We start from the raw sequence: 12,182 nt of genomic DNA, 5'->3' as shown, positions 1-12,182 counted from the left end.
GAAGCTTTATTGGATGAAGAGCGGTTCTTGAAACAGAAGTCCAAGGTGGATTGGTTGGCGGTTGGAGATATGAATTCAGCATTCTTCCACTCGTCCCTTAAAAATAAAGTTCATTATAGTCGTATCAATGTTATTCAGGACGCTAATGGGAAGGTGTATGAGGATGAGCTTGTCCAGCTTGCGTTTGTTAATCATTACGAGAACTTTTTGGGTCACCAAGGTGACATTTCGCTCAGTCCGGCTCCAGATTTATTTACAAATAAGTTGAATATTGAAGTTTCGGGTCATATGGTGCGTCCGGTTATGCCCGATGAGGTTAAAAAGGCGATGTTCTCGATTGGGTCAGACAAAGCTCCGGGCCCTGATGGTTTTACTGCTGGTTTTTTTAAAGGTGCATGGCCTATTATTGGTAGTGAAGTTTCGAATGTTGTGGTTGATTTCTTTATGACAGGTAAGCTTCTTAGGGAATTGAACCACACGATTCTTGTTCTTCTTCCCAAGACGTCTTTCCCGTCAGTGGTTACGGACTATCGTCCGATTGCTTGTTGCAATGTATTGTACAAATGCATTAGCAAGATTGTAGCTGATAGAATAAAAGTGGGTTTGAATGATATTGTTAGTGTCAACCAATCAGCTTTTGTGCCAGGCAGGAGGATATCGGACAATGTTTTACTTACACAAGAGTTGATGCATAACTATCATCGTAATGTTGGCCCTCCGAAATGTGCTTTCAAAGTGGATATTCAGAAGGCGTATGACACTGTCGATTGGAACTTTCTGAAGGGTATTTTGTTTGGTTTCGGTTTTCATCCTACAATGGTTCATTGGATTATGTTGTGTGTTTCCACTACAACGTACTCGGTGTGTGTTAATGGCGAGGTTCATGGTTTCTTTAAGGGTAGCAGGGGATTAAGGCAAGGTGATCCGGTCTCTCCTTATTTATTTACTCTCGTCATGGAAGTTCTTACGGCCATCTTACAGCATACGGTTAGGATTGACAATTCGTTTAAATTTCATAATAAATGCGAACGTCAACAGATTATCAACCATGTTTCGCTGATGATTTGTTTATCTTCGCGAAGGGTGAGATTGCTTCAGCTAGATGTATTATGAAGGCTCTGGATTCGTTTACTAAAATGTCGGGTTTGTTGCCTAGTGTTCAGAAAAGTACTGTCTTTTTCTCGAATGTGCCATCTTATGTGAAATCTGCTATTCTGAATATTATGCCTTTTAAGGAGGGTTCGTTGCCTGTGAAATACTTGGGAGTGCCCCTTATTTCTTCCCGGTTGCTTCATAAAGATTGTTTTCTGTTAGTAGAGAAGCTAGAAAAACGTATTTTGCATTGGCGCAATAAGCTTCTGTCTTTTGCAGGCAGATTGCAACTTATAATTTCTGTCTTATCTTCCATGCATATTTACTGGTCTTCTGTGTTTATTTTGCCGAACCGGGTGATTCAAAAGTTGGAGGCTTTGATGCGGAATTTTTTATGGTCTCATGATAGTGCGTTTCAAAAAGGCCGGTCCAAAGTTTCGTGGAAAACGGTGTGTGTTCCTAAGTTTGAGGGTGGTTTAGGTATTCGTCGGATCAGTGATGTTAATTTAGCCCTGATGACAACTCATATTTGGAGTATTCTTTCGAGGCGTCATTCCATGTGGGTTGAGTGGGTTCACTCTTACAGGTTGAGAGGTAAGAGTTTTTGGGTTTGTAAAATTCCGTCTAGCTGCTGTTGGTCTTGGAGAAAGCTTCTTCAGCTACGGCCGATTGTAAGGAAGTTTTTTTGGTCTGATATTGGGAATGGTTCGGCTACTTCAGCTTGGCACGATAATTGGAGTGAGTTAGGGCCGCTAGATCAGTATCTTTCTCCCCGAATGATTGCTAACGCGGGATTTAATATGGAGTCAAACGTGTCTGATGTCTATTCCGATAATTCTTGGAGCTGGCCGGTTGCGTGGCGGGATTTGTACCCGGTTCTTATTCAGCTTGATAGTGTGTCTTTGCAGCCGAATAAGTCTGATAAAGTCTTGTGGCATCAAGGAGATCACAAACATGTGTTTTCGTCGTCTAGAGCTTGGGAGTCGGTTCGGTATCATGCTGTGGAGGTGGATTGGTGCCGTATTGTGTGGTTTGGTCAGTGTATTTCGCGACATGCTTTTCTATTATGGCTTATCATGAGAAGGAAACTGCTTACTCAAGATAAGATTTTGAGCTGGGATTTCTCGCGCAGGAAAAATATGAATATGATGTGCTGTTTGTTATGCTATGCTAATCATGACTCTCATAGTCACTTGTTTTTTGAATGCAAATTCTCGACGCAAGTGTGGCTGCTGGTTAGACAAAAAGCGGGTATGGGTTCGGTGCATGCTAAATGGGATGACATTGTTAACTGGTTACTTGATCGGTCCAATTCAAAATTGGCGTCTGTCTACGTCGCTAAGCTGATTGTGGCGGCTACGGCTTACTACATTTGGCAGGAGCGAAATGCTAGATTATTCAGGAACCAGGTGAGGCCCCCGGAATCTCTAAGTGAAATTATTATTCAACAAGTGCGGTACAAGCTGATTGGAGCGAAGTTGAAAAAGTGTGAAAATGTTCGTAGGCTTTTAAGGGCTTGGGATATTGAAGGCTCAGTTTTGCACGATGATGGCGGCTGATTTTTCTTTTGTAATTTTGTTCCAAGGTTGAGTCTAGGTAGGTAGCCTTGTGGTCGTCCGTTTGATGGTTGTCGTTTGTTTTGTTTGTTTCTGGTTTTCACTTTCATAGGGCATGTCCTATGTTTGAACTAGTGTAGGCTCACTACACTACTTGTGTTTTTTGGTTGTGAATATATAGAATCACCGGGGTAACCCTTTACCCAAAAAAAAAAAAAAAAAAAAAAAACTTGATAAATCAAACACAACCAAAACCCTACCCCCAAGTGTGTGCGGCAGTAGCCCCCCTTTTCGAAGCATTTGTCTGTTCGATGGAACCTCCGGTTAGTACGATTGTTCTCAGCTTTTGTTGTTATGTGATGTTGATTCTTGATTGATCAGGATTGTGTTTGCACTATGACATATAGAGATTGTATGATGATATTATGCGATGATTAATGATCACACACTATACGTTGATAGATAAGGAACTAGTAAAAGTCGTATGTTATATGTTGACAATTGGTGATTATAAATGGTCAAATTAAACATTGATATGCTGACAATATGTCACACCCCGACCACGTAGGACAACAAACCGTGGCGGAAACGTCGGGGAGTGTTGCAACAGAAGCTATTGTTTCACAACCATGGATACAAAAAGTGTTTCGTTTTATTGATAATATTAAACATTGCATTGTCTTAACATAGAATAAACAAGTTTTACATCGTCTATCACTATTATTATGTCACTAAGGCCTCGTCCAGATCCTATGTGACGCATGCATCCTAGTAGTCATTCAAGCATCAACACCTGAAACATATGTAAAAACTTAGTCAGCAATGAAATGCTGGCGAGTAGATAGGTTTTATAAGAGTATCGGAATCATGGCTCGTTTATATGTTGCAGTACTTTATAAAACCTCGTAGCCATGATTCTTAACCCAAAAACATTTGTTTTAGAAAACCAACTTGTAAAACATCTTGTAAAAACTCGTTAAAAACTCGTATAGTTTATATCTCTTAGAAAAACATCGTTGTGCGACATCGTTTCAAAATCGTTTACCCAAGTGAACTAAATAACGCCACGATATGTAATATGATGAAAACACTTATATATAAGAAGTAACAGCGGCGTATCTACCATGTTTTCACCATATTACCCAGTCTCGTTATCTATACACTTAACCAAAAACCAATCGTTTATCGAAATCGTTTAACATCGTTTCCAAATCGTTCCCAAATCGTTTACTCGTTCCCAAATCGTTTCCAATCGTTCCCAATCGTTTACTCGTTTCCAAATCGTTTAAATCGTCATCGTTTTAACTGTGAAAACTTATATATGGTCGTCTCGCTAACAACATTCAAACCTTTGTGACTCGTCCATCGTTCAACTCGTTCTCGTATTAACAAACCACCAAAGGGTAAGTTAACAAACATCAGATTCAGTCGCTACCCACAACCCCCACACATAACCATGGGTGTAGTAAAGTAACGGGATTTGTCAGATCCTATAGTACCATAACCTAATACTGGTCGGCTTGATCAATGCTAATGAATATCATTCATTATGTAACTACAACCAACAAGTTCGTTCACTTTATCGAAATCGTTCTTAGTTTAGTAAAAATCGTTTGAAATCCTCGTTTAAACTTTGAAAACATTTCGTACATATGAATCACCCCAAAACATTTAAAAACAGTAAAATAGGGGAACTATGTACTCACATGTAGTGCAAAGTATCCTCGATCAAATAGAACTTCAACAAACTCGAGCTAACCAGAGAAATCAAGTAGTTCCTAGTAATCGAACCACTAGTTAAACAATAGACGCCTAAATCGGGAGATCGGACAGAATGAGGTCTTGTAAACCAAATGAGTGTTGGAACTCATGTGATATGGTTTAACAAAGCCTACATTCTAAATCGGAACCTAACCTAAGTGCTTTCGACCCATCGCGACTCATTAAGGTAGCTTACGCTACTTAAACGCGTCGTGCACTCAAAAGCGCGTTCGAGACGTCTAACTGGTCCTATGACATGTATTATATGCCCATACATGTTTAATTATGTTACATAATTAGTTACGTGTCAAAAGTTTAGTTTACATATGCTTAATTACCAATTATGTATGAAAAGGGTATTTTGGTAATTTACCAAGGGCACATAAACTACTTATCATGCGACTAATCAAACCTAAGTGACCATAAGGTATAACCCCGGAAGGTTATTCCCTACGCTATTATGGTCACTAAACGTGTTTGGTCGGAACCTAATGATCGACCAAACGGTCGTGTTCGAAAGTCTAAGCGGGTGTTTAGTCCGCTTGACTTACGACTCTACACAAGCACTAAACTAACAAGTGACGAGCTAAACATGTCGAAACATGTTTAGTTAAGTTAGAAAACAAGTTTTGATATTAAAACAAACGGTTTTGATATCCTAGAGTAGTTTGGTTACAAAATACGCGAGAAAACGCATTTTGGCCGAAACTACGACTCGCCACTGAGCCTAGATAACGTGGTAATCAGTAGGTATAGTCACTAGGGACTAGAACCATCGTGATTACGCTCACGTTATGAAGTTCAAACGAACTTCGCGTTGACCATAAACTGGTCAAAGCAGAAAGTCAAACTGTCAAACACAGTTTGACTTTAACGCTAAAACGAATGAAAAACGCGAAAGAATACTTACAGAAGGTCCCCGCAAGGTTTGATTCCAAGTAATCTCAGGTAGGAAGTGCACAAACACAACCACTTAGAGAAAACTCAGATCAAATGTGAGGAAGATGGGCAAATGGGTTGGGTATTTATAGGAAAGGCACAACCGTTAGGATCGTTTCTCGATAATCGAGCTTCAATCTTGGCCCTCCACTTGTGCCCATTGTTTTATAAAACCATGGGTGTCCCAAAACAGCCCATAGATTGTTTAAAAAGCATTTGCAAGTGGTTTTGAAGTGTATAACAGCCATAAACAGCTGTTTGCAACAAAATTGCATATCTGGGGAGGCCATGTGGCCCGCATCAGGATACACACAAACTCAGGCGGGCCGCCTAGGCTTGTCTGATCAGCACAAACTTTCAGAAATGACAGTTTTAGCCCCTGCATGCTTTTAAGTCCATTTTCGACACGTTTAAGCCCCGTTAATCCCATTTCAAGGCTCCAAAATGAAGTTAAAGTATAGGGAACTCAAAACATGCTCAAAAATATCTCGGATGTCGGTTCGTTTGGTCGTACGGTTGCGTTATTCGCTTAATTTCGACGGAAGTCGTAACGAACGCAAAAACGATCCAAATTAAGCGACGAATGGAACTTTATCATGCCAAACACTAAAATAAAATATTTTATTGCTTACATAAATTTTTGGATGTCCGGATATATTCAGAACGTAAGATATGCGCGAAAATGCAAACTTGTGCACTTTTTGACGCTTTTAGTCCCTATTGATCAATAAAGTTTATTTTAGCATACCGAACCCCTCAAAGCCTATTTCTAAGCTATGTAAAGGTTATTTAGGGTATGTTTAAATTATGATCAAGTTCCGGAGTGTTCGCTACTATACAAATCGGTATAGTTTTGCTGTTTGACACAATTAGTCCCTGTGATCGAACAAGGTTGATTTTAACACACCGGACCATCCAAAACTTATTTCTAAGTTATGTGGAGGTTATTTAAGGTATGTTAAGCTTATTTCACTATTCCGGAGTGTTTGTTACATTACACTGGTTATATTTACGCATTAGTGCGCGTATAACCTTCCAGAAAGCGATTTAGAGCTTGAAATTGGAATCGAATCGAATTGTAAAATTACCAAACACAAATACACACAAAATAACACCAAAACACATATAATAACACCAAAGCACATTGTTTTATTAATAATCAACATTGTTTTACATCGTACAGAGATTACAGAGCACAGTTGTCACAGTCTCCCCTACTTCAGGAAATTTCGTCCCGAAATTTTAACTAGAGGAAGCTTGTGAAAACAAATGTGGATATTTGGTCATCATCTGGTCCTTACGTTCCCAAGTATATTCTGGGCCACGTTTGGACTCCCAACGAACTTTAACCAAATGAATCAGTTTGTCCTTCAACTGCTTGAATGTACGGTCCACTATCTCCACGGGTTTCTCGACAAAGTGCATCGTATCATCGATTCGGATCTCGTCGAGAGGAATGTGAAGATCAACGTCAGCTAAACACTTTCGCAGATTGGACACGTGAAAAGTCGGATGAATATTCCCAAGCTCTGGAGGCAGCTCTAGTCGATAGGCAACCTTCCCAATTCTTTCCACAATCTTGAATGGTCCCACATATCGAGGTGCAAGTTTTCCTTTCCTTCCAAATCTCACGATTCCTTTCCAAGGTGAAACCTTGAGTAGGACACGATCTCCGACTTGAAATTCTAAGGGCTTGCGTCGCATATCCGCATAACTCTTTTGACGGCTTCAAGCTGTCACAAGATTATCGCGGATTTTCTTGATTTTATCTGTTGTTTCCAGAACGAGCTCAGGTCCAGTAAGCTGAGCTTCACCGGTCTCGTTCCAACAGACAGTGAACGACATTTTCGACCGTAGAGAGCTTCGAATGGTGCCATTTTAATGCTAGCATGATAACTATTGTTGTAAGAGAACTCGATCATTGGCAGATGAGAATCCCAATTACCACCAAAGTCTATCACGCATGCTCTAAGCATATCCTCCAAAGTTTGAATCGTCCTTTCAGATTGACCATCTGTTTGGGGATGATAAGCAGTGCTTAGATTTAGTTGGGTTCCCATAGCAGATTGCATGGTCTTCCAGAAATGAGATGAAAATCGAGCATCACGATCAGAAATGATATCCAAAGGAACACCATGTCGTGAAACAATCTCATCAACATAAATCTTTGCAAGTTTATCAGCAGATAGGTCCTCGCGAATCGGGAGAAAATGAGCTGACTTCGTTAATCGATCGATAACAACCCAAATAGCATCATGACCTTTAGATGTACGCGGTAATTTAGTGATGAGATCCATTGCAAGGCTCTCCCACTTCCAAACCGGTATCTCTGGTTGTACAAGCAAACCAGAAGGTCGTTGATATTCAGCCTTGACTTTGAGACAAGTTAGGCATTTCAATACATACAAAGCAACATCTTTCTTCATACCAGGCCACCAGAACTTAGTACGAAGATCCTTGTACATTTTATCAGCACCTGGATGGATAGAATATCGAGACTTGTGAGATTCGTCCATCACTAGGGCGCGAAGATCGTCTTGTTTCGGGACCCACAAACGATCCTTGAAGTAGAGTAAACCATCGCCTTTCCTTTCTAGTTTAAGCTCAAGCTGATGTGGTAATTCCATACCCATCAAATTTTGTGAGACACAAGATTGCTGAGCTTGAAGAACACGAGTTTGAATATCAGATAGTGTTTGAACAGAATAAAGCTTGACTCGCTCTTTTCGACTAAGCGCATCGGCCACGACATTCGCCTTACCAGGATGGTAGCGAATCTCGCAATCGTAATCGTTCAAGAGTTCAACCCAACGTCGTTGCCTCAGGTTCAGCTCTTTCTGATTAAGAATATGCTGGAGACTTTTGTGGTCTGTGAAAACCACACACTTCGTGCCATAGAGGTAATGTCTCCAGATCTTAAGTGCGAAAACCACAGCTCTTAACTCAAGATCATGAGTCGTATAGTTCTTCTCGTGGATTTTCAGCTGTCTAGATGCATATGCAATGACTTTACCTCGTTGCATGAGGACGCAACCAAGGCCTAAGTTGGATGCATCGCAATAGACAACGAAATCATCATTTCCCTCGGGCAGAGATAGAACAGGAGCATTACATAATCTGTCTTCTCTAACCAGCACACAAAGGCTACGGCACCCCCAGTGCCATCGAAATTCAGGGGCTTGCAGTCCAAAAACTGCTTATAGGTACAGCCTGCACACAAGCAGCATCATTCACAGAAAACATTAGCAAAGCACACTTGGAAATGTCCAAACATATTGTAATGTGTCTTAGATGACTAAACATTATCGTTGGGCGGGTTATTCCCTGAGGTACCCCCGCTGTGTTCGGAGCGAAGGGCCTCGTGCTGTGCGATGGCCTGTGAGATGCGCTCTTGTAATTCCGCCTCTGTCGTTGGCAGAGGGTTGTTGGTATCGGTATTCCTTCACGGCGGCATCTTTCTTCTAAGGAGAAGATCGGATAGGTCAGGTCTTATTCGTTAAATAGATAAATAATTGTCTAGAGGTCATATGTACATATTTACAAGCAATCATGCAACAACACAAACATAACATGAACATGTAATCCAACAACGTGTTTAGTGAGAACATGACGATTGAGCTTTCATTAATTACCAACCACAAATCACATTTTTTACAAGTGTATCACATCAAAAGGGACATAGGGTCACACTACCCTTGTCTCATGAGTCTGTCAATATACAACAATCATATAGTCAAAAAGTGGTCTTCAAAAGACTTCACAATCTCGGCTCCATAGTAGTGCTCTCACCAAAAGTAATGTATCTGCATAAAAGCAAAAACCTACTGTGCTGATGGTGGAGGAGGAGGAGGGAAGAAAAGCAAACTGCGAACGTATGCAAGCTCCTCCTCGAGCTCATACACACGGCGAAGCAAATAGCTGATCTGCTGCTCGACAGTAAGGAAACGAGCATCAAATCCCTGAATGGGTGCATGAGCAGCAGATGGATGCGCAAAAGGAGATGACGATGAATGTGGAGGGACAAAACTAGACTGACAGGGATAAGGTGGAGGACGTGGAGGAGTTGCTCGAGCTCCAAAACTCTGCGACTCAGGATCTCAAACTGTAGCTGTAAAGAAAAAAGCAACTCATCCCGTGTGTATCCAACGAAATGTGAGGGATGGTAGGGGTCTGAGATCGGCATGGTATAAGGTGGGAACCATCGGAATGGCTCGTCGAGTGGTGTAGATGTGAAAGGGGTGAATGGTGTCGCCTGTGGGATCAGAGGAATAGTTGCTGAAGCAAAAGGGTCGTAACTCGGGGGCTGGCCCGAAGTACCTTCCCCTGGACGGGGTGCAGGGATGTCCTGTAAGAAAACAATCGGTAAATCAGTACAGTGGACATCAGACTCAACAGGAGGGATGGGAGCAACATCAGCGGGTGGGGGTGGAGGAATGAATGGCTCAGCAAGAGGAAGATCAACAGGTGCAGGTATTGGATCTGGAATAAGGGGTGCAATATCTGGTAATCCAACCGGGATCAGGAATCAGCTCAGGGTCAATAGGTGCAATGTCAGGCTGACCGAAAGGAACAGGAGCTAGCTCAGGGGCAGGCTCTGGATCGTGTGGAGGTGTGGGGACACGAGCAGGGGATGGTGCAGCAGACATAGCGGTGTCGTCTTCGGAGTCGGTAGCATAATGTTGCACTCCTGCCGCCTGCAGGGCTGAGGATGTCACAGACACAAAGGAGTCTGAAACCGAATGCAAACCAGAGTCAGAAGATATCTCAATGACAGGAACAACAGGAGGAGGGACGGCAACAACATCCTCATCAATCTCCCCATTGCTCTGGGCGTCAGCTGGGGGACCATCCACAAATAAATCGACATCATCATCGAACAATTCATCGAAAGGCCAATCCTCTGGAGGAATGACCACAAGAGGAATGACATCAAGGATCAGAGCCATGATTTGCTCACCATCGGGGTGACTAATGATGAGGTGACCTTGAACAGGAGCAGGAATATCAAAAGGATCCTCAACAGGGAAACCATCAGCAATAGGTAAATCATCGCCAAAATCTGGTAGCGCGAATGGCTGGAAGTCGTCTTTGTCCTCAGATAGCATATTGGGATCACTCTCAGTGTCCGACGTAAATATCTCTGGGTCGGGCATAACCTCGTCATCCAAAACGACGGCCATCGGGTCGTGGGCGTCAGATAACCCACTCTCTTAGGATGACATGTGTGCCTGTAACATAACAATCATAACATGTGCACCTATATGCAAACAAGGCAATCATCACTTAAACCTGCATTCACATTATCCTTCCTGAAACCTGTCTATCTTTCCTAGTCTACCCCATGCAGACTAAACCATCATTGTGACCTTGCAATCGTGTTTCTTGTCTTTCCTTTTTTTGTAAAATCGTTTGTTGTGACACCTGTGTCACTTCAACCATCAAACAAATGCCAAACCAATGAAATATTGTATTTCATACTTGGGATTTGTAAAAATATGTGTATCGTTTGCACATATCAATTCTTGTCCGATTTCAAGCTCTAAATCGCTTTCTTGAAGGTTATACGCGCACTGATGCGTAAATATAACCAGTTTAACGCAACAAACACCCCGGAATAGTGAAATAGGCTTAACATACCTTAAATAACCTCCACATAACTTAGAAATAAGTTTTGCATGGTTTGGTGTGTTGAAATCAAGTTTGTTCTTCTCTTCGTGGGAGGTCTGGAACAATATTCGGTATCGTGAGAATGTCGTTTCTTGGATAAATATGGTTTGGTTTAAACAATGCATCCCAAGGCACTCGTTTCATTTGTGGATGGTCATTAGAAATAAGTTGAAAACTCAGGATAGAATGTCCATTTGGGAGGCGGGTAGTGCTACAAACCTAAATCTCATGTGTTGCCCTTTATGTCATCGTGACCGCGATTCGAGGGATCATCTAGTTTTTGAATGTTCGTATTCTAAGGAGGTTTGGGTTGGTATTAGGGAATTGGCGAATATGGGCGATGTTAATTGCCGTTGGGATGATATAATGAATTGGATGGATCAAAACTCCACTAGTCAACCGGTCAATGTTGTGAGCCGATTGGTGGTTGCAGCGGCTTCCTACTTCGTGTGGCAAGAACGGAACTCCAGGCTCTTCACTCGGAATCAACGTACAACAATAGTCTTATCTCAGGAGATCATTAAAACTGTTCGTATGTGGCTCATGACCTTCAAATTCAAACAGGGATTTGCGAATAGGAATCTCCTTCGGAAGTGGAACATTCCTAGCAGTAACTTGGATATTGATCCTGGCTAGTTAGTTTTTGCGTGTTTGTTTGGGTTGTTTAGGCGGGGTCGGGCTGTGTCTGTTAAGTCGTTGTTTGGTTGTTTTTTGGTTGTTTTCTTTTTCTCTAGGCTTGGCATGTCAAGTCTAGAAGGGGTGTAACATTTCATTTGCACTATTGTGCTTATTTTGTTTTATAAAATTCACCGGGGTAACCCTTTACCCAAAAAAATCAAGTTTGCTCGATCGTAGGGACTATTTGTGTCAAACTGCGAAACTATACCGATTTTTATAGTAACGAACCTTCCGGAACTTTATCATAAGTTAAATATACCCTAAATATCCTTTACACAGCTTATAAATAGGCTTTGGGGTGTTTGGAGCGCAAAAATAAACTTTTGGTCATTCAGGGACTAAAAGCGACAAAAGTGCACAAGTTTGCATTTTCGCTTATATCTTACGTTCTGAATACATCCGGACATCCAACAATTTATGTAATAATTAAAATATTATGTTTTAATGATTTGCATGAGAAAAATCCATTCGTCGCTTAATTTGGATCGT

The 12,182-nt window shown here is 41.5% G+C and overlaps 1 protein-coding gene across 1 annotated transcript; it reads left to right on the top strand.

Annotated features, from left to right (window-relative positions):
• The first annotated feature begins 11,201 nt into the window (after positions 1-11,201).
• LOC110891159 lies at positions 11,202-11,651 on the top strand. Its single transcript, XM_022138827.1, has one exon. The coding sequence runs from the start codon at positions 11,202-11,204 to the stop codon at positions 11,649-11,651; it is 450 nt and encodes a 149-aa protein (XP_021994519.1).
• Positions 11,652-12,182: the final 531 nt, after the last annotated feature.

Source organism: Helianthus annuus, chromosome 2 (genome assembly GCF_002127325.2).
Source record: "Helianthus annuus cultivar XRQ/B chromosome 2, HanXRQr2.0-SUNRISE, whole genome shotgun sequence".
Lineage (NCBI taxonomy): Eukaryota > Viridiplantae > Streptophyta > Magnoliopsida > Asterales > Asteraceae > Helianthus > Helianthus annuus.
Note: the sequence above shows the minus strand (reverse complement) of the source record. Positions and strands in the feature narration are given on the sequence as shown.